The sequence below is a fragment of the Paramormyrops kingsleyae genome, chromosome 11, assembly GCF_048594095.1.
Source record: "Paramormyrops kingsleyae isolate MSU_618 chromosome 11, PKINGS_0.4, whole genome shotgun sequence".
In the NCBI taxonomy this organism is placed as follows: Eukaryota; Metazoa; Chordata; class Actinopteri; order Osteoglossiformes; family Mormyridae; genus Paramormyrops; species Paramormyrops kingsleyae.
Window position 1 is genome coordinate 8,778,865 of NC_132807.1, and position 27,253 is coordinate 8,806,117.

The following is a 27,253-nucleotide window of genomic DNA, read 5'->3' on the forward strand; positions in this document are numbered from 1 at the left end:
ATTATTTACATACACATTATTGGGGTCAAACATTAATCTAGTTCAAATCCTAATTACCAACAACCCCGCACAGGATATACAGTCACAATATGGATGAATGGATGGAAATCCAAAACATTCAGAGTCAATGTGTGTGCAAAAAATCAGTCTGTTGCAAGTCTTGCAGCTGTTCAAGTAATGCGACCGTTCTGGTCTTCCTCAAAGTTCAAGCTGCAATGCAAAGATCGGGTGATCAGTGCGTGAAATGCAGAGCACATTCAGTCAAATGTTTCTAACAGAAAAAAATAGCCCTGTAGTGTACTTACATTAGGCATGTTGATATATGTGAGGTCCTTTGCTGTCTTTCTTAGTGCCTGAAATAAAAGCACGCAGGGAATGATGTCATTCGCAGTGCAGCCCATTTTTGTCTACTTTCAAGTGCAGAGAAAACACTGTGAAGAATCATTCGTGACTCAGAGGGCAAACTGAACAATTACACTTGGAATCACTTGTGTTAATTTAATTATTTCCATGTTATTTGTTGACAGGGGGCCCTTACAATTTTTGAAATCGACATCCATCAATATAAATTGCATTGTTTTCAGTTGAATTGTCTGTCGTCTTGTATGAGGAATACTAATCAGACAGGAACCTGTTTGCTGTCAGGTTAATGAAGGAATCTGAGGCTGAATCGAAGCTCATTTTGCCTTTTTCTTTGTGGCATCCTTTGGTATTTTGTGTATTTCTAAATAACCATATTTTTTTATATCACCTAATAATTGTTATGGGTTAAATTCCAACATTATGCTCAGAACTGAGGAAAAGGTAAACCTGGTTTTGACCAGAACGAGCTCTGTTATAAAGTGACGCTGAATTTCATAGTTCAGTAACTGTTTTAGTTTAATACATCTCCCCATACGATCTCCGAGATACACACTTCTTGTCCTCAGGTTTACCTGTTCCTGCGATGCACCTGTCACCTCTTCCAAAAAGCTGCGGTTGACGTAGGCCGTCCCCAGAACGGGTTCTTCATCTTCATCCTCACCCAAAGTCATGCTAAAGGCCTCCTTTAGCGCCTCAGGTGCCAGGCAGTCCAGCACTACCACCAGCACCCCGAGAAACGTAGAGAGCAGACCTGCAAACACGCCATTCTGTCAGCCACAATCATCTTAATAATAGTAATTAATTCACATTGTGAGTGATTCCTCTTCTGTGTTTGTATTCTGAAGTTTGTTGGTTTACAATCTATCTGTATAAATGGACAAAATTTACAAGTAGCTTTGAAACTATTGGCTGCATATGTGTGTGTGTCACATATAAAGTCACTTCTGGAGTGTTGAGTTGTATTACAGTTACAGGTCACAAGTCGCCCTCTCTAGTATACCTATTGTTAACGCCAGCCAGAAGGAGGCGCTGAACTCCAGCTGGAAGGAGACAGCCCCTACGGTGAAATTACACAGAGGAAGGTTCTCTATGGTGGCGAAGGAGGCCAAGGAAAAGAAAATGAATGCTCCCGTGGCAAGCATCATGCAGCCGGCGTAGAGGACGACAGGCATGGACAGGAGGATGTTGGCAATGAGCCAGCAGCAGAAAGCCGTCCTGTTAAGATACAGACGTAACAGTGACGTCGTAGTAATGAAACATCACCAAGGTGAGGGAGACGGAAATGGTTGTCATGCCAGCACTTCCGTGATCTTACCACATGGTGGCAGAAGCGTACCGCCCAGAGTATCTGTACTGGTAGTAGAGACCGCAGGGGCTGTTGAGGGTGAATTTCTCAGCAATGTACAAAATGGGATTTGGAAGGCCTCTCTCCAGCGCCTCTGCGTAGTCTTTATCCAAGATGTCTGTCCACCGGAACATCTCATTGTAGTCAATGGTTTCATTTAGCTGGTTCACAGGGTCTCCTAAAGTGACAGGGAATCGCCCCGAGTGACAGGCACAGTTATGAGCAGAGGAGCATAGATAATACAACGGCGGAGGCAGAGGGCATATTCATCACCGTAAACATCGGACTCCATCCTGGGGCAGGTCACACGCAAACAGACCCAGCAAAGCGCATCTGCCCATCTCACCTTTTAGCGTCACGTTGATTCCCGACAGTCCAACGCGGAGCCCGACGTCCGCGCTCACCACCCCGCTGCTGAATGACTTGTACGGCGTCGTCACTTTAGCGCCGCCGGCTGCCCAGTCGCTTGAGAAGTTCACCGCTAAAAACAAAGTTTTCAGTTGGAAGTTTTTGGGGAATAAAGAGAGACGAGAGACAACTCAGTTTAATGGAAAAACGAAATAGGTCAGTTCAAAACCGTTCATTACTAGAGTTAAACATTTGTTCATAAAATTGCATGAGGTATCTTAATTCATATTTCCATTAAATTAAAATTAACTGTTAAAAAGTGAGGCATCGATTTTTGAGTGCATGATATTGGCCGTATATCGAAGTCACTCACCTACAATAACTGCGCCCACAAATAAGCTGAGAATTATTCGGATCGTCCAGAAAAGCCTCTAAAATGAGGACACGCCAGTGTGAGTGTCTCGTAACTGTTACCGTGCATATCAGCGTATACCTCTTAGGATAAAGTCTTAAAAAGCCGAGTTCACATTTATCTCAAACTTTTCTTTCTTTGTCTTCTTAAAACATGCTCCCTATCAAGACGCCTTTATGTTTGCCCCTAGATTTCGTATTAAACCTGTTATCATTATGATTTCCTTTACACGACGAGATATAATTATGGCAGTATTTTGGCATACTAATCTGTTATATCGTGATAACGAGCATAGCGACATAAAGGAACACGGGATAACCCTGCACATTTTTTACCAGGTGCAATTTAACAGAGAAGGAAATTCTTTATATTACCGGCTTGCCGCGAATCCCCGGGAGAATCAGAAGGAAAGCGGCTGCGAAGAGCGTCAGCACAAGTATTACAGTAAGGAGGCTCAGGCTGAAGATGAAGGGAGTCCTTTGTTTGGGGTAGAATGGGTAAATGTCGTTGTAGAACGTCATCTTCTCCGGAGCTCACACGGCAGTGTCGGTGAACACTTCTCAGTTACCTGAAGATGGAGAGATAGTACTTGGTCAGTGAGTCCCAAAGACACAACGGATCCTTCTCACATGGGTATAAGGCGGCCCAAACGGCATCAAGCCTTTGCCATAGAATTAAACAACATATAATGATTCAATTACATTAAAAAATGTAAAGGTAAAAAAACCTGCTCACATTCTTCGTTGCTTTCCAGCTGCCTGTGAATAATGCAAAGAATGCAAATCCTTACCTGAAAAACCGTAGGTGACTAATTGACTAGACCTGCAGGAGAGGTGCGCGTGAGGGGCGCCTCGGACACCAGCTTTTATAGCACCCGCCTTACATTGGGAAGCGGTTTCATTTGCATACGTGGGGCTTCAGCTGAATTGCGTGTACTTATCTGTTATGAGCCTTATAAAACGAGATTACTGTAAAGGGGATCATTCCTAGGCAGGACAAATTCCCTTCAAACAACTAGAGAAACATTTACTGTACAGTATCGTCTTTTTGATTAATCTCGTTCTGTTAGAAATGCAAGTAAAAAGCTTAATATTAAATTCCAGAAGTTCCACGAACACTGAAGTTTATTAGACGGGAATTTGGTGAGTTTTTAATATATATATATATGTTTTGATCCATCTGTTAAGTAACGATAATTTGATTTTCATTTTGAGTTAAATCAAAGGACCCGCTGCATATCGGTAGCGCAGCTTACCTGCCGATGGTGCCATTGCCAAAGCCCTCCTTAGTCCGCTAAAATGAAACGATCTTGTTCCAGCATTGTGCCGAATCTCTGATGCGTTATAAAAGTCAGATATCAAGCTTTTCCGCTTTTTTTATTTAAACAGATATATTACATTATATAAATGTATTTGACCAGAATCTAGTGAATATTATCCTGGCTATGATAACTTACATATTGAAGGACCAAGCGAAACCGTTTTGGGAATGTTTCCCCTTCCCTCCCCAATGATATCTGATGCCATTCAACGTGTCTCTCAGCACAAGTGGCCTTCGAGCGACTCTTATCTTTGGGTTGAGAAGAAGCTCCGCTTGGGTGAATCTCTCTGCAAGAATGGATTTGCGTAGGAAAGAGACCTCGCATCTCTCCGCTGCCCTGTTGGTGGGAATATGTATAATTGCCACCGTGTGTGAGTATTTATATTAAGGCCACGATTTTTAAAAGGTTTCTAAACATTTCTAACGGCATAAATTTCACAGTATGCCGGCTCGATTTTTATAATTAAAATTTGGTGCTTGGCTACGTTGAAGTGTAACTATTTCTACAGGTTGTCATGCAAACATTGACTGGGAAATACAGCGCTACGACGGATGGTACAATAATCTAGCGCATCACAGCCGAGGCGCGGCAGGTAGATTGTTTTAAATTACTGCCGAACATCAGCGTCTGTCAGATTTGCATCGCTTGGGTTAAATATTTAGACTGATTAATTGTACATGACACTTTTTCAGTAATACAACAACCTTCAACAGAATATCGATTGCAATAAGTAATTACGGTAATGATGATTGAATAAGTTAAATGTACGGATATTTTAGACAGATTATGAATAGTTTGACATCTCGGCGCTGTAGGTACTGCTTTGATGCGCCTCCTGCCGGCCCGCTACTCTGACGGAGTTAGTCAACCTCTTCAGGAACCGCATGTGCCCAACCCACGCAAAATCAGCAATCTCATCATGAAGGGCTCCTCGGGGCTGCCCTCTAGCAGGAACCGTACGGTCCTCTCTGTTTTCTTTGGTAAGTCACAACACTTAGAGTTGGCAGACAACTTTCTCTAATATTGAACTGGTCTGGGGTCTCTTTCAAGTCTGCTTGCTACCTTACTTAGTGAACAACTAAACAGATTCACTAATTTAGGAACTCGTGAATAGCCATCCTATAACTGGCAAACCCGTGCAATAACTGTAACACAGCACAATTTTATTTATTTTATACATATGTTACAATTTTCAATATTGTCAGCTTCAGATGTATGATACAGCAGGTCATACACTGAGGAGACATGACGTTCTTGTTGGTCACAGTGCAAATGAGAAAGTAATAAGTAGAATATAAATAAATCATCATTTTAAGACACGTACACTGAGACAACCAAGAAATACACCCAACCACGTAATTGGTGGGGAAAGATTGTGCAATAAATAAATAGGCGTGGTTTCAGAGTTAAGTCTGAAGTCATAGTCAGTGCTGATTCAGATGTTTTCAGGCACCTGCAGGCCCAGAACCACCTGACCTACAACGCTGCACTTTTATTTTTATTCTCTAGTTTTGAATCAGGCTCATGCTGCAGCAGGTGCTTTCTATTCGCTCCTTGAGAAAGGCGAACAGCAATCACGTCTCCTGTGTGTCTCACCTACTCCCCACAATATTGTGCCCCCACTGCAATTTCTGTTGCCCGTTTTGCTAAATTTCTGCCGTGCCAGGTCTGTGCACTGGTATGATTGTGGCAGTTTTGAAGCATTCGGGGATAAATGCTTGCCTGCATAAGGTGTCAAAGACGTCCCTGCACAGAGCCTGACCCCGGAGTAAAACACCCCTTCATTGGTGCCCGGGGTGGTCTTCCCTGGCATCCTGCATGCCACATCAGACCGGGCAAAAAACTGGTTGAGCCTGGTACATGAGGATGTTTTGTAATTTGTCAGGACCTGTATGTCTTGCAACACATGTTGTGTTTCTTTGTTGTCATGGAAACGGCCACGGATTTCTTTTTGTTCATGAGCCCAGTCAGTAGCTCTGATGTCCGCGGACAGACAAAGTGGCCCCAGCTGTCCTTAGGGCCAGGGCCACCAGAGCTGAAGGCCACTCGTGCTTTTACCCTGATGCTCACTTCTGCTGTAAACCAGGGCTCCCAGTTGGCTCTTGTTGGTGACACACTTCAATACCATGACATCCTCCATGTTTTTGGGGACATAATGGTCTCTGTATATTCTGTAAGGTCCACTTGATCTTCATAAATAGATGCATCTCTGAATTCATTCCATTTCAAGTATATCAATACTTGAAACCTAATCAACTTTAAGTATGATTATTAGTATGGAATCAGTCATGCATTTATCAATGATCTATATCCACTTAGGGTTCTGGAATCATTATGAAAATTACAGACCGTGCAGCATCTGACTGTTTACATTTCTTATGGTTTAGGTTACCATGCTGTGTATGAGATCTTGGACTCCAAAAGGCCGGGCTGCCCTCCAGAATATATGCACATTGCAGTCCCAATAGGAGATCCTGTATTTGATCCCAACAGTACTGGGAAGGTCCTGCTTCCATTCCAGCGTGCCCAGTGGGACCATGAATCTAGTCAGAGTCCCAACAATCCCCGCACACAGGTAATAAGGGTTTAACTGACTATCTTTTTATGCATTTTACTTTTTTGTTCATATATGTTTTTTAAAAATTACATTCTGCTCAGACACTGCTTGTCCAGTAAAGGGTCACAATGAGCTTGCCGTTTTTCCCAGCAAGTGCAGAGCACAAGATACGGGTACACTGGATGCGATGGCACTCCATCAAAGGGGGACATGTGCGCACACGTGTGCACATGCAGACGTGCATGCATACACGCACAAACGCACATACACACGTGTGCACATGCAGATGTGCATGCATACAAGCACAAATGGGCATACACATGGGTGCACATGCAGACATGTATGCATACATGTACAAATGGGCATACACATGGGTGCACACGCAGACGTGCATGCATACACGTACAAATGCGCATACACACGTGTGCACATGCAGATTCGCATACATACACTCACAAACGTGCATACACACATTTAGTTGTCCAGCTAAATAGTTTGGACATTATATATTCTGAATATAAGATGTAACTCGATTGTTACTGAAGATATAAAAAAAGGAACAGTTACCAATTTAATAACCCAGCTGGTGGTTCGAGGAATTTGATGATGTCTGTCAAGCGGAAAGATGAAAAACTTGAATCCTGCCGAAACAAAATTACCGTTGAGGATTTTTGAGGAGTCACTCTGACCACATGTCCCTTCACACAGCTGAACCATGTGACTGCTTGGATCGATGGAAGCTCCATCTACGGGGCCTCCAGCTCCTGGTGTGATGCTCTGAGGAGCTTCAAAGGGGGTCGCTTGGCCTCAGGACCCCAGGAGGACATGCCCAAAAAGAGTGCAGGACAGTACTTCATGTGGACATCTGCAGACCCATCCTCAGGTCAATACGGTCGTCAGGATCTGTATGGTAAGAGGCACCTTCCCATCACACAGCTCACCTTTGGTTGTAGGGGTGCTGGATTATGGCTTTGGGACATAAACCTGCCATGTTTTACTTGCTTTAGTATTATTAATATCAGGATATATTAGCGCTAGAACGTTAAACACTGATGGTGAGATACTGAAGTCATGAAAAGAAAGGTGTCAGATATACCCATGGTCAGTATGTTGCCATTAAAGTTCCCCAATAATAGAAAGCCTGAATTTTTTTTACCCCATTATTACATGGTATGTTTATCTGAATAAATTTAAATTTTCACCAACAGAGAAACCATCATGACACAATCCCATGAGACTTCTGAATGACAATAGATTGTAACTGAATAAAAATTGGTTGCAAGTGTGCAAAAAGAGAATTCTATATTAAAGAGAATAAATTGCTAAAGGAAGATATTAGTAGAAAGTGAAAAAAATAGTGTCAGCAGGGAACAACTTTTCTGACACCAGACTCTGAACACTATCCAGTTTGTTGCTGCTGATATTACAATGCAAATCATAAATACATGATATTAGAAAAACCTTAATGGTAAAGAACCTTACCGGCGAAGAACCTTAATGGCAAAGAACCTTAACGGCAAAGCCCATGCGTTTTCATAGCATCTTCATGGCAACATGGTTGCTGTGCTGAAATTATGCTGAAAATGGAAATGTGTCATTCTATTGTAATGAAAAATTCAAGGAAATCCAAAGTTTGCACGTTTCAGACAGTCTAATTCCCAGCTGTTAGTTTACATTAGCTTACATTAAGTACCCTGCAGAGACTTTTCGAGGGGCAGGCACTCAAAGCCTGCCCCTAGAAAGTGTCAGTCAGTAAGTTTAAAGGGATGCACTTTAAATATTATGGTCAAAAAGGGTCATAAGAACATATGAAATTTACAAACGAGAGGAAATCATTCGGCCCACCAAGCTCATTTGGGGAGAACTTAACTAATAGCTCAGAGTTGTTAAAATCTGATCTAGCCCAGGGTTTTAGCTTGCGCTACAGTAACAGGAAGACTACTCCATAGTCTAACTACACGCTGTGTGAAGAAGTGCTTCCTCAAATCCAGTGTAAAGTGTTCTCCTGCAAATGTTCACTTATGGCCACGAGTTCTAGTATTTAAACTAATACTGAAGTGACCGAACCTGCACACAATACAGTCATCCCTCGCCACTTCGAGCTTCGATTTTCGCGGCTTCACTTTATCGCGGTTTTTTGTATTGTAGCACCGGCGGGGCACATAACCCAGCATGCCCCGCGTGCAGTTGTAAATATCCCTTGTTGTGTTGCTGTTATTGTTAATGGTTATATTCCCTTATTGTTGGGCGTGTACCTGGTCTGATCCACATGTGCAATTAGCTTCCGTAAATCCCCCTCCGGGTATGCGTCTTACAGTTCGGCGTCTGACAAGCTTGTGTTTCTTATGTATAATCGGTTTTTCGGTGCTCATTGGGTGCCAGCTGTAGTCCTTGTACGGATCGCTAATAAAGAGCGAGTTTCCCCGGCCAGCGAGTCTCCGTGTCTCTCTGCTCCGCGATACTTCGGTCCGCCCGCCACAGGATATTCATTAAAAAGTTGATTGAGACAGTGAAAATGGTACATCGCTACGCATCGGAAGCATCTTTGCTCTTCGTAATTAAATGTACAATAATAATAATATGATATTTGTAACGTCTAATATGTTTAATTTTCTCTTATTTTGTTTAATATATTGGGTAATACGAGTATAATGGTGACTAAAGGGTGTTATTTAATGTCTAGAGGGCTCCAATAATGTTAAAAACCGTCTTTAGAAGGTTGTAAACAGGTTTTCTATGCTCTAACTGCGAAAATATTCGATTTATAAATAAAGAATCCTACTTCGCGGAAATTCACTTATCGCGATAGAGTCTGGAACTGATTAACCGCGATAAACGAGGGCCGACTGTATTTTTAATGTAAATTATAATGCTGATAGTGATATTTGTGGATCGCCTTTTATATCTGTTTGTGTTTTACAATGCTTTGGCTCTACAGGAGCCTGACCGTTTGCTTGTGTGTACATAGTTTTAATGGTTAACTTAATTAGTATGTGTTAACTCTCATTGTACAGTATGACTAGAAGTTCTCAAGACATGCATTCCCATTAATTATTATGTGTTCTCTCTACGGATCTTTCGCTATGCTTCCCTGTTATTCAAGTATTCCACCGTCTGAATGGCCAACGTGAACATAATTAGTTGCAATGTTAGACCCTTAAATTCACCCATTAAGCGCACTCGCTGTTTCGAATTTCTTCATCGTAAGCAAATATATATAGTACTAATTCAAGAAACGCATTTGACAGAGAACAATGTACAAAGCTTTCAAAACAAGCGTTACAAACTTATTGCTCACTCATGCGCTTTCTCTAAAACAAGAGGTGGCTTCCTTCTTACACAGAGGAAACTGCCATACACAGTAATAGAGAGTGGAAAGGATAATAATGGTAGATTTGTTTATGTTCTGCTTATAATAAATTAGGTCAAGATTTTAATAGCTAACATTTAAGCACCTAATACATTTGATGATAGTTTTCTACCCTTCGTCAGTGATTCCAAGTTAAAAAAAACTCTGACTGCCATAGCATTATAGCAGGTGATTTTAATGCAATATTATGTCCAGAATGGGATAGATCCAGTGGCTCTTCCGAGTCAATGCCACCCTCTTCTTTGTCACTTGGCTCATTCCTGACAGATCTTAATTTAGTGGATATCTGGCGTCTCCACAATAATAAAGTTAAGGCTTCCTCATTCCACTCTGGCCACCATGGCTCCTCCTCTAGAATAGACCATATATTCGTTAGTTTGTCTATTACAAATAGTATTACTCATATTGATATGCTCCCCATTTTAATTTCTGATCACACCTTGGTAGTATGGATTCTTAAGCCAGGTATTTATCACCCTAAAGTGCACAGATGGAGATTTAAAGACTTTCTACTTGGTAATGAGAGCTTTTTATCTCATATGAATCAACATATTAATAACTTTATTACTCACAACAAAGGAAGCTGCAATGATGCTCAAATATTGTGGGAAACAGATAAATGCTTCATGATGGGCGTGTGCATTGGTTTCTCTTCCAGACTGCACTCCGAGCGTAACAAACGGCTGAATGAAATTGAGAGGGAGACTAAGAGAACAGAGGAAGAGCAACTAGCAAATCCCTCAGTGGCAAATGCACAGCTGCTCACTAAATTGAAAGGGGGATATCATACTTTATCCCTAGCAAAGGCAGAATTTATATTACATAGAACAAAGCAAAGATACTACTATGATGGTGACCGCCCAGGTAGTTTACTAGCCCTCAGACTTAAGCGGTGTGAGTCCAAAACAACAATAAATGCAATTCGGACAACAGAGGGCACAGTTATAACACAGCTAGGTACTGCAGTGTATTTAAAATGTTCTTTTGTAATCTATACACATCAGAATGTCAGTTACATACTGAAAGGTCCACCTCATTTATTCGCGGCGTATCTGTTCCAAAATTAAATGATGAAGAGGTAAAAAATTTTAGAAAAATCTATATCAATGGAAGAGCTTGAGTTACAGGTAGCAGTGAAATCCCTTAATAGAGGGAAATGACCTGGGTTGGATGGCCTACCCCCTGAATTTTATTTGGCATTCTGGGACCAACTACAGTAGGACCACTAATGTTAGATTCTATAAATTTTGCAATTAAGCAGGGGTTAAAGGGAGAGTTGCATCTGATAATCTCAGAAGGCTCTTACATATTATTGACATTTCTAATACCCAAACAGAAGACTGTGTTGTTTTTTCTCTCAATGCAGAAATGGCCTTTGACCGACTTGAATGGGGAAATTTATGGATGGTTTTGGAGAGATTTGGCTTCGGGCCGAAATTTATCTCTATGATAAAAGCTTTGTATGGCGGTGCCACAGCATGTGTCCTCACTGATACTTTGCAATCACCAGCCTTTAATTTACATAGGAGGTACAAGACAAGGCTGTCCATGCTCACCTCTGCTATTTGCTTTGTCTTTTGAACCTCTGGCACAAGCCATCAGGGAAAGTGATGTGATATCACCTATTACTACTGGCCACTGTAGACCTCTCCTTGTATGCAGACGACTGTCTTCTTTTTCTCTCTAATATTCGAGACTCTCTGCTACACCTCTTAACCTTATTCAACAATTTTCATAATATGGCAGGATATAAAGCAAACTGGTCTAAATCTGTTCTTCTCCCTCTGAATTTAGCTGCTAAAAAGGCCCATCTGCCAGCTGGTATCCCTGTCTGTACATCTGTTACATACCTTGGCATAGAAATTTATCCTAATCTCCGTAGGATAGTCAGTGAAAACTTTTATGGGGTAAAAAAGAAAATAGTGCATGACCTAAAGAGATGGGGCTCTCTTCAAGTCGGCATGCAAGGCAGAATCTCAACTATTAAAATGAACATTTTGCCCGTATGAATTTTTTGCTCTTTATGATTCCCCTTGCTCCCCCTCCAAAATCTGAAATGCATTCTCTCATTTTATTTGGGGAGGAAAGCGTTCCAGAATTAAACTCACAACTTTACAAAGAAGCAAGGTCACTGGAGGCCTCTGGTGGTCCCAAATTTAAACTTCTACTACTATGGCTTTCAAATTAGACCACTGCAGGTATGGAGACAGCATGGCTTAGTACCACATTAGCCTCAGTTATATGTCTATGACCAACATATATTGGTCATAGACAACGCTGTATTCGTACTAAATGGTGGTAAGTTACTCGTGTTCTCTACTTTGAACACCCGTCACTCTGAACCATTAAATGGCGGAACTTTAAATAGGGGCAGGTACTCAGGCAGCCTGCCCTCCCACTCTGCACATGCCTCCTGGATGGATGGATGGATGGATAATGTAAAATATTGTGACAACATCCAGATACCCTCAGTCATAATGTAGCTATTTTCAAAACACTTCAACCTTTCAAACAATTTGTTCAGGCTGGGCACCTTAACCAGAATAAAAATTATGATGGCAAAGGGCATCACTCTGGCAGAGTTGGCCGTTTCATTGTCGTACTGGATTTAGGGACGTGATCCAAGCCGGTGTACCTGTTCGTGAGAGAGGGCCTATTTGTCAGCCTCTCAAATGTATCCTTTTGCTTTTTTCACCGCCACAAATCCCAGCCTTTCTTCCATAATAGGTGGTATGATTCACGTCTGTTATGGCTGGTTACCGTTCAGTAATCTGGATTTATGGCGGTAAATGACGGGAGTGGCACATTTCTAAAGTGTTTCCTGAAACACAGAACTGATAAACTGAGTAAAGGAAATTGATACCGTATTTACATTTTTAAAAAGCATAGGGTCTTATTTTATAAACAGTGACTTGATAATTAGTGCAATTGAGAATTGTAAATTAAAGTTGTGTATAATTTTAATTATATCTGAATTATTTTAATTGCTTCAACAGGAAGAGCAGGAGTATCCGTAGTGCTTTGTTTTAAAGGGGGCCATACTAAAAATAGCACTGTCAGTATCGTGCGTGATTACTTTAATACCATGTTTTTGTATTGTGCGGCATACCCACATGAGTGCAGCCTCCATTTCAGTTTATGTCACTGTTTTCTAGAATTTGGCAACGCTTGGGGGAATGAAAACGTGTTCACCGCAGCAGAGGGGATCATCTGGTTTAGGTACCACAATTACCTCGCCTCTAAGCTGCAAGAGGAGCACCCGTCATGGGCGGACGAGGAACTGTTTCAGTATGCCAGGAAGAGGGTGGTGGCCACACTCCAGGTACAGATATGGGTCCGTTTGACACAAACAGGGCTGTAAACTGTTAATGAGCGTGAGGTATAAATGATCTCATTAGCATGGACATCGGCGGCTTCTGTAAAGTTTATCAGATACTGTAAGCAAACAGTGCACTTTAACTGACAGTAAATTATTTCTTTATCAGGATTTACTTAAGCTGAATAAATTCATACATAAATACGTTAAATTGATTCGTATAGTATTACAAAAATGCTGGGCAATGCTGTTTGTACTGAAAACACATTATTCTGATGTCATGTATTAAACGCCAGCATTCTTGCCCACCTTACTTTCTGCCAGAGCATTGTGTTTTACCAATGGCTGCCGGCATTGCTGGGACGTGAGAGAGTGCCAGTATACTCAGGTGAGGAGGCTTCACTTATTCATGTTATAGTGTAGGTGTCAACGTAGACAACACAAACCGCACGACAAATTATGTGTTTAAATATATGTTTTTTGGCTTGAATGGGTTATTACTGAACTGCTGAAAGTAGGTCAGGGAAGGCCATATCAGAGTTTTTTTAGGCTTCTTTTGAACAGGCATCCACAGATAAAACAATTAGGCCTATATTCATCATCAGTGGAGTATTTTACTACTCTCTCTCTCTTCTAAATCTCTCTCCCTCAATAGGCTACCAGAAATTTGTTGATCCTGGAATTTCTCCGGAGTTTCAGGCAGCTGCCATCCGCTTTCAGTTTACTATGGTGCCGCCTGGTGTATATATGAGGTACTACATGAAGTTTTCAATCGCCTTTCCCCATCTCTTATGGAACTTTGTACTTTTTCCATTTTTTTGAGAGCAATTTAATTGCCTTAGTGAGGTGTAATGTCAAGACTTGCTGCATTTGTCAGAAGCATTTGGTGACAACTTAATAAGTCTTTCTTTGCTCCAAGTTAAAATGACTGTCAGGGACAGATTTGTGTCAAAATATTAAAGAGGAAATGCTCATAAAAAGGAAGGTATAATGTTAAGGGGAAGCCCTAAATTCCATCCATCCATCTATTATCTATACCGCTTAATCCATCTGGGTCGCGGGGAAATTTTTCATTTTAAAAACTTGGACATATGTGGTATCTTTCTGCCCAAACCTTTGTGAGGTCAGCGTTGGCTGTTGCTTCCTCCCTGCTTGTAAGCTTGGGGTATCTATGCTTTCTCCTCTTTTCATGCCACTAGCCACATCTTTACTGGCACAATTGGTCAAGGAACTTGCTACTTGGGATTCGGTTTCCGGGAACTTCCTCATGTATTGTCAATGAAGAGATATGCAGTTTCAGGATGTATGTTTACCTGAATCTCAGATATCATGCATGTGTGAGTGAATGGCATGTGAGCGTGCCCTGCCACGGGCTGGCGCCCCATCCTGGGCTGTGCCCTGCCTTGTGCCCGTAGCCTCCAGGATAGACTCCGGACCCTCCCGTAATCCTGAATAGGATAAGCCATTACAGAAGATGGATGGATGGATGAATCTCAAATTTCCATTATAACAAGATGGACTGGGCTATTTCACACAAGTTATCCTTGAGGGAAAATTAGGTACTGCAGTAAGATAATCCACAGTCCTGATGGAATGTCATAGACCATTTCCTGATAGACCAGTCATAGTATTGTGATTTTTAACAGCCCATTGGCAGTGGCCCAGTAAATGCAGTGATGACTAATTTGTATTTGTGCTGTAATTGTGTTTCTTTATGCTGTTCATAGTCCACCATGCATACTGCTGTGAGTAAATATGAAATATATTAGTGATACTGCACCTAAGCAACACTTACTCGCATTCAAAGCCATCCAGATAATCCATCTAGATTGTCACAAAATGTCCACATTTTAGATTGTCTAAAGCACAAGGTAAGCCTGTATGGTGTGATATTGTAGTGTTTTTAATTTTAAATTCACCTGGTACACAGTTATTTGTCACTTAATGCTTTTAGTGAAACCCGATAAAAGCTATATTTATGTCTGGGGTTCCACATGGACCTACTCTTGGTCCTGTGTTACTTCTCTCATTTTCTTCCTAGGATAGTTCACTTCCATCCAAGCATAATGTGTCATTGGCTTTTATTTTTTTTTCTGTAGTTCGATGTTTATGTTGCATGCCTCTGAAGTTTAAAATAGATTTTAAGGTTTTCTTGTAACACTAATTTGCTTAGTATGTGCAACCATGTTATATATAACATTAAGATTATATAACTACTCTTTTTAAAAGGTTTCAGCTGACCGCCATCTTAAAACTCAAGGAAAGCGTATCAATGTAAATCGCAAATAGAGTACAGAGACCAGCTGTTCTTGTGCACCTACATTGTACAGGTAGATATGATCTGTATCAGCACCAATCAAACTATTAGGTGACATAGGTGCCGCCATCTTATGAGGGGATAGCGATTTAGCAACCGCCAGCACTGCCCCCACCCCAGCTCCTGACAAACTGCATTGCTGGTGCCCCCTGGTGTGAGGAGCTAATAGTGGTGTCCACAGTCCCAGACAAAGTGAAATTGGGCAGTGAAGCTTACCTAGCGTGCCACATCTGATCAGTAATGATCTGTGGAAACTCTAACCCTAAATATTGGTACTTAACATATATACTAATAGTGTCTTTAGTCATGCTATGAACACCAAGCAATACATTTTAAATCTGGTATAAATCTGGTTTATGGAATACTGTGTTTGACCAACAATTCTTCCAGCTAATGAAAGGGTATAAAACAGTTTTTTTTTTATTTCTATAGGGCTGAGAAGTTTTCCAAAAAAAACAATTTCTCATGGTATATAATGTTTCATTCTTTTCACATCTTCTCACCTTGAGGAATGTGTTTTATTTGCTACAGAAACAGAACCTGCCATTACAGGAACATTATCGACTTGGACGGCAGCTCATCTCCAGGGATGCGCGTGTGCAACAGCTTTTGGAACAGACAGGTGAGCTCCGACCGCAGGGTCGTACGACCCCGGGCCGGCGTCTGCTGCCTCTCTCTCACCCAAGGTATCATTTGTATGGCAAATAATAAGCGCCGTGTGACGCATAGAGCTGTTCAAATTTGGGCCAAATTTGGGCGAGAAATCCAAGAAAGCAGTACGGGTTCTGACAAACAGAGCGTGGATTTTGTGGTAGAATCCCAACCTGAGGAATGGCCAAGATGTGGATGAGCTCATGCTGGGGATGGCATCACAGATCGCAGAGAAAGAGGACCATGTCGTTGTGGAGGACCTGAGAGGTGGGTATCCCTCAGTTTTATCACTATTCTTTGTTTTTAGTAATTGTATATTTTATATTCATAGTTTATATTGATACCCCGATGTTGATTGTAGGTAACTTATGACGTGTGACTGCTGCCTTTATTTTGTCTTATTTCCTCCCAGATTACATGTATGGTTCACTAAGGTTCTCCCGCTCTGACTTGGTGGCCACGACAATCCAGAGGGGCAGAGACAATGGCCTGCCCAGCTACAACCAGGTCAGGGAGGCCTTCAATCTGCCACCAATTAACAGCTGGGAGGAGATCAATCCAGACCTGTACAGGGCTAATCCACAGGTGAGGGAGCAAAAGGGAAAAGGGATGATATGAAGGGAAGATATAAGGGGAAGATATAAAGGGAATATTTAAGGGGAATATACAAAGGGAAGATACAAAGGGAAGATATAAGGGGAAGATAAAGGGAAATGGGAAGATACAAAGGGAAGATATAAAGGGAAAGGGGAAGATACAAAGGGAAGATATAAGGGGAAGATATAAAGGGAAGATATAAGGAAAAGATAAAGGGAAAGGGGAAGATATAAGGAGAAGATACAAAGCGAAGATATCCCACAGCATGAAGAGTGCCTAACCTTCTCCATCTGCAATACTCAGCTCTTCAAAGACCTGGCCGGACTCTATGGTAATGATATTTCCAACCTGGAGCTTTTTCCGGGAGGCCTCTTGGAGTCCATGGGCAGCCCAGGGCTGGTGTTCTCTGCCATCATCCTGGACCAGTTTCAACGTATCAGGGATGGAGATCGCTTCTGGTTTGAGAACAAACTAAATGGGTAGGAGGAGATCACGGTGGTGTTGAGTCATTTGACTCTTGACTCTGTATTCCTGACTTTTCTGTCAACTTCTTCATACTGTGAGTCTCCCACTGTATGATGTTGTCTTATGATGGTCATGTGACAGTCTATTCACAGCCGAAGACATTCTGGCCATTCGCACCACCACCTTTCATGATGTGCTCGTTGCTGCCTGTAGTGCTGAGTCTGACGATTTCCAGCGGGATGTGTTTACCTGGAAGGATGGTAATGAGTCACATCATTAGGCCATTTCATTTGTTATTTATTTGATCAACTCTTCCATAAGGTTCACCAGCTGAAAGGGAAAGAGACTGAATGTCATTCTTGTAATTAAGTAGCCTAGCGCGTTCTCGGCTCCGAGACTGTGGAGTGTGTAAGCAGAGGGTGTCCTTGTGCCATGCAGGTGATCCCTGCCCGCAGCCCAAGCAGATAACGGCTGCTGACCTCTTCCCATGCGCCAATGCCACCACCCTGCACTATTTCGATGGCAGCTATGTGGGCTTCGGAGTCACCATCGCAGCCCTGTTCCTTCTCCCACCAGGTTTGCCTCTGATACCTTCTATTCCTGGAGCACGAGAGACAGGTTCAGGTCACCGCTGTGTGATTATGCTTCTAATTTCCTTAAACATTGGACTCATTGGTCTAACCAAGCATAGTGTCAAGGAAAAAATGTGAGATACTGTAAAAACCAGTAAGACCTCTAATGAGCCATAGACCATTATTGCTTTTCAAAGAGTTGCCCTCTGAAGGGTAATTTCATGCCCTGTCTCTCCTCAAAAGTCAGCCTTCTGCTTGCCTATGTGGTGGCCTACTTCCGCAAGTCCAAATTCAAGAGGTTTCAGAGGAAGCACCAAACAGAGAGCAGCACACAGGAGGCGGCCGTGGGAATCACAGGTGGGCTAACTGGCCACAGACAAAGGCACCGCAGAATGGCCAGGTGTCATAGAGTAACCTGAGCCAACCTGCCCCTCTGCACAGACTTTGATACACAGTAGATCTCTATTAACGGCGGGAAACAGCTTCATTAAGGCTGAAGTCTATTCACAACACAGACATTGTTCGAGGTATGAGAACACATGGAATGTGCAATGCAAATGTCCATTAGTAATTCAGAGTATCGTGTTGTAGGAATGGGCTGGTGCGGTAGCTCAGTGGGCAGCGCTGTGCCCTGACCCCGGGGCTCTTGGATGGATTCTCGTGCCCAGCTTTGTCTGTGTTTGGAGTTTGCATTTCCTACGTGTATCTGCAGTACCCTATAAGGAAGAAGTGATTATTTTACGAATATCACATTTAAATAAAATATATTCTTGATGGAAAAATCAATGTATGCAACTATTGATTAAATCAAAAACCATTGCTGACATTTTTGATCAGCTGATAATGTTCTAAAAAGTTGTGATGTCTTAAGAACTGTCATGTCTGGTCCTTTGCTGCTTAATTATTCATCCATCCATTTTCCAACCCACTTGTCCTTCTGGGTCACAGGGGGTCTGGAGGCTATGGGCACAACCCAGGACAGGGGGGCCAGCCCACTGCAGGGCATACTCACACACCATTCATGCACATATGGGCAGTTTAGTAACTCCAATTAGCCTCAGCATGTCTTTGGACTGGGGGGGGGGAACCCCACGACGACACGGGGAGAACATGCAAACTCCACACGCATGTAACTCAGGTGGAGACTTGAACCTAGTCTTAGTGGTGTGAGACAACAGTGCTAACCACCACACCACCATGCCGCCCCTGCTTAATTATTCCAAATGACAAATAACCCGCAACTTGTTACCTCATTCCAACTGTTCCCTGGCAACCGTCTCCCTCCAGCCTGTGAATGGCAAGGCCAAAAGGGGTCCCTGCAACCAATCAGCTTGTCCATCGATGCTCAGCAGAAGCTGCGTGTGACAGACAGCAGTGGGTCCATGCTGCGTTGCCTCCAACTGACTGGTCAGAGTCATCTCAATGTCCTTCTGTCAAGCGATGGCCAACGGCAAGCCTTGCTGCTAAAAATCCCCAAAGAATATGACCTGGTGAGAGACAGCAGTGCTGTGTTTCTCTGTTTTTTTGCTAGCATTGTATAGTTTTTCTTTTCTTTTTTTGCAGCATTCTTTTACATCTCTCATCATATATCACGTTACTGTATCTTTTTGATTTACTGGGCATTCTATCCATTTGGTTTCAGGTGTTGTTTTTTGAAAATGAAAGCAAGCGTGCAGAGTTTGTGGATTACCTTCGTTTGGAGGTCAATGTCAGGGACAGGAGACTGCAGATCAGGGAGATGCGGGAACAAGATCTTCTGGAGGAAGCAGTGACCAGGGAACAAAGGGCACAGATTGTGGAAACCTTCTTCAGGCATGCCTTTTCACAGGCGAGTGCTCTGGGATGCAAACCAACCAACTGTCATTGATTACTGTCCTATGTGACAATGCGTCTTCTTTTTATCAAAGAAGCATCTTCCCATTGAAACTGATGCATTCAAAAATGTTTTTCAAGAAATCATTGGCATCTTGTCTTAACCTCAGATCTTGGAAATTGAAAAGCGGGATGCCGGGGACTTGAGTGGCGTGTCCTCGCGGAGGACGCGGGAGGCGCTCCAGTGTGAGCTCAGCAGGGCCGAGTTTGCCGAGGTCCTCAGGCTGAAACCTGGCTCGCTCTTCGTGGAGTCCATGTTCAACCTGGCTGACAAGGACGGCAACGGCTACCTCTCTTTCCAAGAGTTCCTGGACATTATTGTCATTTTCATGAAAGGTGAGGCCAAAATAAATCTCTCTGTCCTGCTTGTGCTCGTCCTTATTCTGAAACAGTTTGAGTTGGGGTTCTCAAACTCCAGATGTTCCCATTCTTGTTATATATTGATGTCTATATCGAAGGGTATTGTTAATTCATTAAAGTTCATGAAATGCTATTTTGTTATAGAAAATTGTTCCGGACCTCTGAGTCTGAACGAAAATCTGATGTGGACTTTTGATCAAACATTTCGAGAGCCCCTGGATCAAAGTGAATGCCTGCTTCTTTGTTTTGTTTTACAGGTTCACCAGAAGAGAAATCAAAGATGATGTTTGCAATGCATGATGTAGAAGGAAATGGGTTCTTGTCCAAAGATGAATTTTCCAGGTTACTAAGGTACATTAATCATTTACATTTTTTGCTAAGTGCAAGTTAACATTGTTTAAACTGCAATTCCTTTCTTTTAAACCATCTAAGAGGTATTACTAATTAAAGCTTATCGCACCAGGATGAAGGTGAATATGATCAGTCAATCCATTACATGGTGAAGCAGCGCTTTGCACTCTGTGTAAGCATGTGGAAAGGAACAGGAAATGGATGGTCCCTCAGACCTCTGCTCCCCCACTGTGTTACTCCGTGCTGCAGGTCCTTCATTGAAGTCTCCAACTGCCTGTCCAAGAGTCAGGCCGAAGAAGCCATCGAAGCTATGCTGCAGGCGGCCGGCTTTGATTGCAAGGAGAAAATCACCTGGGAGGACTTCCACTGTCTCCTGCATGACCATGAGAAGGAGCTCAAGTTTGCTCAGCTCAATATCAAAGGTAAGAGCAGGCAGGGCAAGAAGGAGCAGGAAGCATCACAGGCTGTGTGTCTCTCGCTTTCTGTCCCCGCTGCATTCCTTATCTTTTTCCTCTTAACAGGGATGGAGATTCAGAGTGCAAAACAGCTAAACAGAAACCAGAGAGTGTCCTTCATCACTTCAGGGAAAGCTAAGTGAGTTTAATCACTGAAGATCCTAAAATAAATTGACACTGGATAAGTAATAGATATGAGATGAGCTAGCTAAATGTGTTGTTTTTTTGCTGCATTGCATGCTGGGAAAAGAGCTTGTGTTTAATTATATGCTCAGTTTGGTGTTTCACAGTTCACAGGCAGGAGCAGACGATGATTTGACCTGCAGGGGTGTAATGAGAGTTGGACAGGATCTACACAGGAGACAAGGAAGGAAGTAAGACCAGTAGATACCTGATGTAACTTCTTTTCATTTTATATGCTAATTCATGTCGATTCATTTTTGCAGCTGCGTGGATTCAAGCATGAATGTGGGTCACATCTGGCTAATCAGTAAAATGTGTGACTGTGAATGTACTAAACTACACTGTGATATTAATAACTAATAACAAAGACGGCAGTAACCAGGAAGCAGGAAGCTGCCAAAGTGCTTATTTATCGTAGGTGGTTGATCCACATCTTCACGGACTATTGAGTTTCTACTTTTATCGGTGTGGACATTTCAGAATCCCAAACCATGCAGTGCCTATATTCTAGACATAACCTGATGAGGTCAAGGAGACAGCAGTTTGGTCGCAGTAGCCTGCAACATGGTCCCTACGCGACTGTGTCCTGACGCACTCGTAAATGAGTAAACCTGACGTCTCAGATTCTGATGGGAAAAAAACCACAGGCAGCTTTGGGTCTTTGCCTCTTTTCACTCATGGTGCCATCTGCACTCTCTTAGCTCCTCAGTTTCGCTTCGTTCTGTGGTCAAGCAGGTGGGGACATTTTTTGCTTACTAGTGCAATTCTGGACATAATGGTACTTAAATACTGTTTTACTTTCTTATTTTATTCTGTGCGAACATATTTCGATAAAGGACAGCAAAGTTGAACTGACACTAGTATTTATGTAGGTTTACCTGCATATCAAAAGCACATATATTAATTATTTGATAACTGGCCTTTCTGAAAATCTTGTCACACAGAATAAGGCAGTTTATACCCTCATGGTGAAGAATAATGCGTAAGTAATAATAGGGAATTAGGGTTTAGCTGTCTAAGCATTTAAGATGTCACAGCCTAGCAGTAATTATATTACCTGGGTTTGCTGTCATGAATGACATCATGTCTGGCTAGTGCTCTGGTTGTGGGTCACTCAAACATACTTCTTAATGTCTTTAGAAATTACTCTTGCATGCTCCTGAAAAATCATGATTTTTAATAAATAGTTCCTCCAGCTAGAACAGATCCTACTTGGTTATTTTGTACTGAATTTTATAGCTAATAGCGTTTATCTGCATATTTAGAATAACCGAGGACACAGGGACACATACACCAAGTGACAGGGATCCAACACAAACACAATTTAACAGTCAACCCTGTGTCAAGATGTGGTGCTTCACATAAAATCACGCAAATGCCGGAAAAGCGTGTAAACAGACACAGTCCCACTGTGTTCCCCACAGGGCCTCTTTGCTGTCCCCTTGATGTCAATATGTTCCATAACAAACTCAATGTTCTTCCTTTAGCCCTATGAATTCCCCATCACTCTTTTGTGTATTTGCAACACCCACCTGTCATAGGAATAACTCCCGCAGTGCGAGTGTCTACGTAAAGCCCTGGAGAGACGGCCACCACAGGAGTCGCTTCCAACAGAAGGTCCAGCAGTTCAAGCGCTTTGTGGAGAACTACCGTCGCCATATTGTCTGTTTCACTATCTTCTATGGAATCGTGGCAGGCGTGACCTTGGAGAGATGTTACCGTGAGCATCGCCTGGTTTTGTGTTTTAAGCTTGAACCCAGATTTGCCCTAAGAAAATCAGTGTGTTGGTGTTGCCATACTAAGCAGATGTGTATTATTCTTAAGATTTGCTCACGGTCAGACATAGTTAGTCTCTACCGGTACTTTCCAGACTACACTTTGCAAGCGGATCACACTGGTATCCCAGAGTCCACTGCTGTGGGCATCGTGATCTCCCGTGGCTCCGCTGCTGCCATCTCCTTCCTGTTCCCGTACATGATGCTCACCGTTTGCCGCAACCTCATCACAATGGGTCGAGAGACCATCCTCAACCACTACATCCCGTTTGACGCGGCCATCGACTTCCATCGCTGCTTGGCCATGACAGCTATTATCTTCACAGGTTGAATAGCTACGAACATCACGACTCCTTTCTTTGTTGTTGTTATAAGTTTTTTTTTTTTAAATAATAATCTGTGATTTGAGAAATGTTGACAATGCCAGTAAATGGCAAATACACCTGCAATGACGCAGTAGCTAATTTATGCGTGTTGTTTTACTAAACACACACCTCCTAACACACACCTTTGTCTTTGGCCATTTTTCCTACAGTCATCCATAGCTTGGGTCATGTGGTCAATGTCTACGTTTTCTGTGTTAGCGACCTCAGTATTCTGTCCTGCCTGTTTCCCAAAGTCTTTGTCAACGATGGGTAATATATATTCATTTTCAGTCCATTTACTGCTGAAGTTAATTTCCTCGAGTGTATATTTACTAAGCTGTTTTTTGTTGCCTAGATACGAACTTCCACAGAAGTGGACTTGGTGGTTCTTCCAAACAGTTCCAGGTAGAAAGGCTGAGAAAAAAGCAAACATGCTGGTTAAACGGTCAAATACATAATAGGTGTTAAGGTCTAATGAAGAAATAGGATCTTGACTTGGGTGCCAGAGTGTGTGGGTTTGTGTCTCTGTCCCAGGCATCACCGGTGTCCTGTTGCTTGTCATCCTGGCCATCATGTACGTCTTTGCTTCACGCCATTTCCGCCACATCAGCTTCCAGGGATTCTGGTTCACGCACTACCTGTATATGCTTGTTTATATTCTGGTGAGCAGAAACATGTTGCCTTAGAAACAGACATGCAAATGCCACACCATGAATGAAAAACCTACATCTTGACTTTGCAGAGATGCTTCTGCAGTGTTATTACAAACGTACACTCTGCTTGTCATAGGAAAAATTAACCCTGATATGGTCTCAGCAGATTAATGTTACAATTTTCTATAGCTATGTGGTAAAGATGTTTGTTTTTCATCCTTCTGCTAGACTGTGATCCACGGGAGCTTTGGCATGGTCCAGGAGCAACGATTCCATATCTACCTTATCCCCCCTGCAATCCTCTTCCTGGTGGACAAGCTCATCAGCTTGAACAGGAAGAAAGTGGAGATCCCTGTGCTGAAGGCCGAGCTCCTCCCCTCAGGTTCTCCCAAACCATGTCTTCTTTTCACATGTCACTGATTTGAGTCCTTGATTTCCATGATTGTTGGACTATATAAACATTAACATGGGTATTGCTAATCATTGCATACCGCAGCGTGGTTGGAATCAGTCATTCATCATGATTGAAAGTTCCCCTGATGTTTTTTTTTGCCCAGCAGATGTGATGTACCTGGAGTTTAAGCGACCTCAGAACTTCGCATACCGTTCAGGGCAGTGGGTGCGGATAGCTTGCCTGGAACTGGGCACTGACGAGTACCACCCATTCACCTTGACCTCCGCACCCCACGAGGAGAGGCTCAGCCTCAACATTCGTGCAGTGGGGCCTTGGACCAGCCATCTGAGGGAAGCCTACAGGCCTGAGAATGTTCAACAACTGGGCTCCTATCCTAAGGCATGGGTGCACGAGATCATAACTCATTCTGAACTGGAGGCACTACTGGGGGTTTTGACCATTTAAAAAATGTCCTCTTCACAGTTGTATCTGGATGGACCTTTTGGGGAGGGGCACCAAGATTGGAAGAATTTTGAGGTATCCGTCCTTGTGGGTGCAGGAATTGGAGTCACCCCATTCGCCTCCATTCTGAAGGATCTAGTGTTCAAGTCTTCGGTAAAATTCAAGTTCCAGTGCAAAAAAGTAAGTGTCACTGTTTGCGAGATAACGGAACTCCTTCCGCGTTGAATGGCATTTTTGCTCACTTGAGCTGGTGCATGTAATGGCTGTGTCTCACTGCTGTAGGTGTATTTCATCTGGGTGACTCGGACACAGCACCAGTTTGAGTGGGTGTCCGACATCATCAGGGAGGTGGAAGACATGGACGCCCAGGAGCTGGTCTCTGTCCACATCTACATCACCCAGCTGCCTGAGAAATTTGACCTTCGGACCACCATGCTGGTGAGAAAGTATACTGTGATGCTGGATGTCTGCCAGGCAGAACCGTAATGACAGGGGACTTTATGATCAAAACCATGACCTATACCTGTCTACCTCTGCAGTATGTGTGTGAGCGTCACTTCCAGAAGGTTCTAAACCGCAGCCTGTTCACCGGCCTGCGCTCCGTCACTCATTTTGGCCGCCCCCCCTTCACGTCCTTCTTTAGCTCCCTGCAGGAGGTGCACCCTGAGGTTAGACCCGGAGTTTGACTGTACCTGCGCTCCAACTCCATTCTCATTGGATTGTAGCTGTTTACCAGCAACACGTTTCAAGCTGTTTAGCTACTTCAACATGGTTACAACTTGTTTTCACTTTTCTGCAAGGCGGGCAAGATTGGGGTGTTCAGCTGTGGTCCACCTGGCCTGACGAAGAACGTCGAGAAGGCCTGTCGCAAGATGAATAAACGTGACCAGGCCCACTTTGTTCACCACTATGAAAACTTTTAGTGCTACGGAGAACCTTAAACCAGAAACTAAGCCTGGATTCAGACTGGAATGGCATCTTGCCGAAGCACAGTCTTGCACTTATTTAACTAACCACAGTTCTTCACCTTGTACTAAACCAAATATTTAGTAAAATCTTAAGTTTCATAGTTCACTGCAGCCCTTACATGAAATTTCACAGCCCAAAACAAATAATAGATGTCCAAATATAATTCAGGGCTAATTGGAAGGCATGCCCAAATATCCAGCATAATAAGTGGTTTAGAGACAGGTTGGCTGATAAAAGTGAATGATAGTGAATGTAATGTACACATCGACCATAGTGCAAAAGTCAGAGTTCTTCATATAGCATTTTAATGATGTTTGGTATGTCACACAATTTCGTGTATCAATCGATTATTTTTGATTTTTGTGATGTATAACAGAATGGTGTCAATAAATACCTTTAACAAATAATAATGTCATTTCATTATTTTAATCCTGGGATTGCTGATGAAAACTGAATATTAGCTACAATAACATTACTGTAAGTTATGCACATTGCAGCACTTTGTGTTAAGTTTGTACTCAGCTGTAACAAGTGGAAACACTTGGGAGGTGCAGTGTCCAGCTGACAGCGATCACCCTCACTGGAGAGGTTCCACCATGTTAGCTATCTGTGGTTATCTCAGTACATCAAATCCCACTGAGGTCACTACTTAAGGTTGGTAGGAGGGTGTATTGCTTATTAGGCAGGTAGGCTTGGATTTATATAGATTATTATTAAATAGGCTTTCCTTGACTTGCTAAGAAACGCTCGTGGTGTATTGACTCCAGTTCTCCTCTCCCTTACAAACAAGCTTATATTCTGGAGATCTGTATCTTTCCTGTAAGTTGTAAGACAGCTTGTTGCTTATAATCAATAATGGGGTTGATGGTGTGCAGTGATGGGCAGTAACGCGTTACTAGTAACACGTTACAGTAATTAGATTACTTTTTAAGTAACGGAGTAATCTAACGGTGTTACATTTTAGAAGGCAGTAATCAGATTATAGTTACTACCCGACTAACGCGTCGTTACTATTGTGTTGCATTGAAGACGTCAGATTAGCCAGTTTTATGCAAAAATAATAATAATGAAATACAGTTGCAAAAATCATCAAGCAGCCGCGCGCGGCGCTACGTAACGTCATCAATCCGAGACACAGTCACACAAACACTGCAGCATGGAGAGACCACCGGAGGGAGAAAAGGGCGCTTTTTACTCGTGGAAATACAAACATTATTTTAAATTTGTTGAAACTAAGGGCAAAAACATAGTTGTACAGTGTGTCTTATGTGCGGGAGACAAAAGATTTTCAACCGCTAAGAGTTCGACTTCAAATCTATCTAAACATCTCAAAGGACAACACGGTGCTGTTAGGCTAGTGGAGAAAGCGGGGTCAGTCCCCGACACAGACTCGGATTCATCTTTTCCTGCAACTAAACAGCTCAGACTAGACTTTTCAAGTCAACTGGTGATGGGGAAAACTTGAAAAAACTTGTTGCTGCTTACATAGTCGACGAAATGCTTCCCATATCCACAGTGGACTCGCCGTCTTTTCGCGGTTTAATCGACAAAATACCCACACGGAATAATGCACGACTGCCTCAGAGAAAAACATTTTCTAACTATTTAGATAAGGAATATGCTACAATGGAGGCCAATCTGAGGGCCGCACTGCAGGCGGTAAACTTTGTGTCGACTACTGCGGACATTTGGACATCTCATAATAAAAGCTATATGGGGGTTACTATACACTGGTTCAATCCAACAATGCAGTTCTCGCATGTAAGAGAATAAGGGGCAG

The 27,253-nt window shown here is 42.6% G+C and overlaps 2 protein-coding genes across 3 annotated transcripts; one reads left to right on the plus strand and one right to left on the minus strand.

Moving 5' to 3' along the window:
- LOC111835097 (dual oxidase maturation factor 2) lies at positions 1-3,982 on the minus strand. 2 transcript variants are annotated; one of them, XM_023795037.2, is made up of 10 exons: positions 3,925-3,982; positions 3,724-3,801; positions 2,843-3,036; positions 2,430-2,487; positions 2,055-2,189; positions 1,679-1,886; positions 1,364-1,578; positions 936-1,114; positions 306-353; positions 1-210 (listed from the first exon to the last, which is right to left on the minus strand). In XM_023795037.2, the coding sequence occupies exons 3-10, from the start codon at positions 2,987-2,989 to the stop codon at positions 199-201; spliced, it is 1,002 nt and encodes a 333-aa protein (XP_023650805.1). In that variant the 5' UTR covers positions 2,990-3,036; positions 3,724-3,801; positions 3,925-3,982; the 3' UTR covers positions 1-198. The 2 variants fall into 2 exon arrangements, with proteins under 2 accessions (XP_023650805.1, XP_023650804.1); XM_023795036.2 differs by lacking the exons at positions 3,724-3,801; positions 3,925-3,982 and adding an exon at positions 3,259-3,353.
- duox (dual oxidase) lies at positions 3,474-25,850 on the plus strand. The gene is made up of 34 exons (XM_023795035.2): positions 3,474-3,610; positions 4,011-4,159; positions 4,298-4,381; positions 4,605-4,769; positions 6,177-6,364; positions 7,055-7,256; positions 12,872-13,038; positions 13,357-13,420; positions 13,688-13,784; positions 15,881-15,971; positions 16,165-16,267; positions 16,413-16,585; positions 16,901-17,076; positions 17,204-17,322; positions 17,501-17,638; positions 17,878-17,991; positions 18,922-19,124; positions 19,277-19,462; positions 19,617-19,842; positions 20,124-20,217; positions 20,467-20,639; positions 20,739-20,811; positions 20,963-21,046; positions 22,397-22,575; positions 22,726-22,956; positions 23,166-23,265; positions 23,351-23,400; positions 23,530-23,657; positions 23,877-24,030; positions 24,209-24,441; positions 24,526-24,684; positions 24,787-24,942; positions 25,044-25,172; positions 25,305-25,850. The coding sequence occupies exons 2-34, from the start codon at positions 4,084-4,086 to the stop codon at positions 25,425-25,427; spliced, it is 4,638 nt and encodes a 1,545-aa protein (XP_023650803.1). The 5' UTR covers positions 3,474-3,610; positions 4,011-4,083; the 3' UTR covers positions 25,428-25,850.
- The last annotated feature ends 1,403 nt before the right edge of the window (positions 25,851-27,253 follow it).

Excerpts from the sequence above, each read along its gene's own strand:
- duox (XM_023795035.2), top strand. The coding sequence starts at position 4,084 with ATGGATTTGCGTAGGAAAGAGACCTCGCATCTCTCCGCTGCCCTGTTG. Across the intron at positions 23,658-23,876 it reads ATATGCTTGTTTATATTCTG|ACTGTGATCCACGGGAGCTT; the intron begins GTGAGCAGAAAC and ends TCCTTCTGCTAG. Across the intron at positions 25,173-25,304 it reads TGCAGGAGGTGCACCCTGAG|GCGGGCAAGATTGGGGTGTT; the intron begins GTTAGACCCGGA and ends CTTTTCTGCAAG.
- LOC111835097 (XM_023795037.2), bottom strand. The coding sequence starts at position 2,989 with ATGACGTTCTACAACGACATTTACCCATTCTACCCCAAACAAAGGACT. Across the intron at positions 1,887-2,054 it reads AATCAACGTGACGCTAAAAG|GAGACCCTGTGAACCAGCTA; the intron begins GTGAGATGGGCA and ends CTGTCACTTTAG. Across the intron at positions 1,115-1,363 it reads CTGGCTGGCGTTAACAATAG|GTCTGCTCTCTACGTTTCTC; the intron begins GTATACTAGAGA and ends GCGTGTTTGCAG.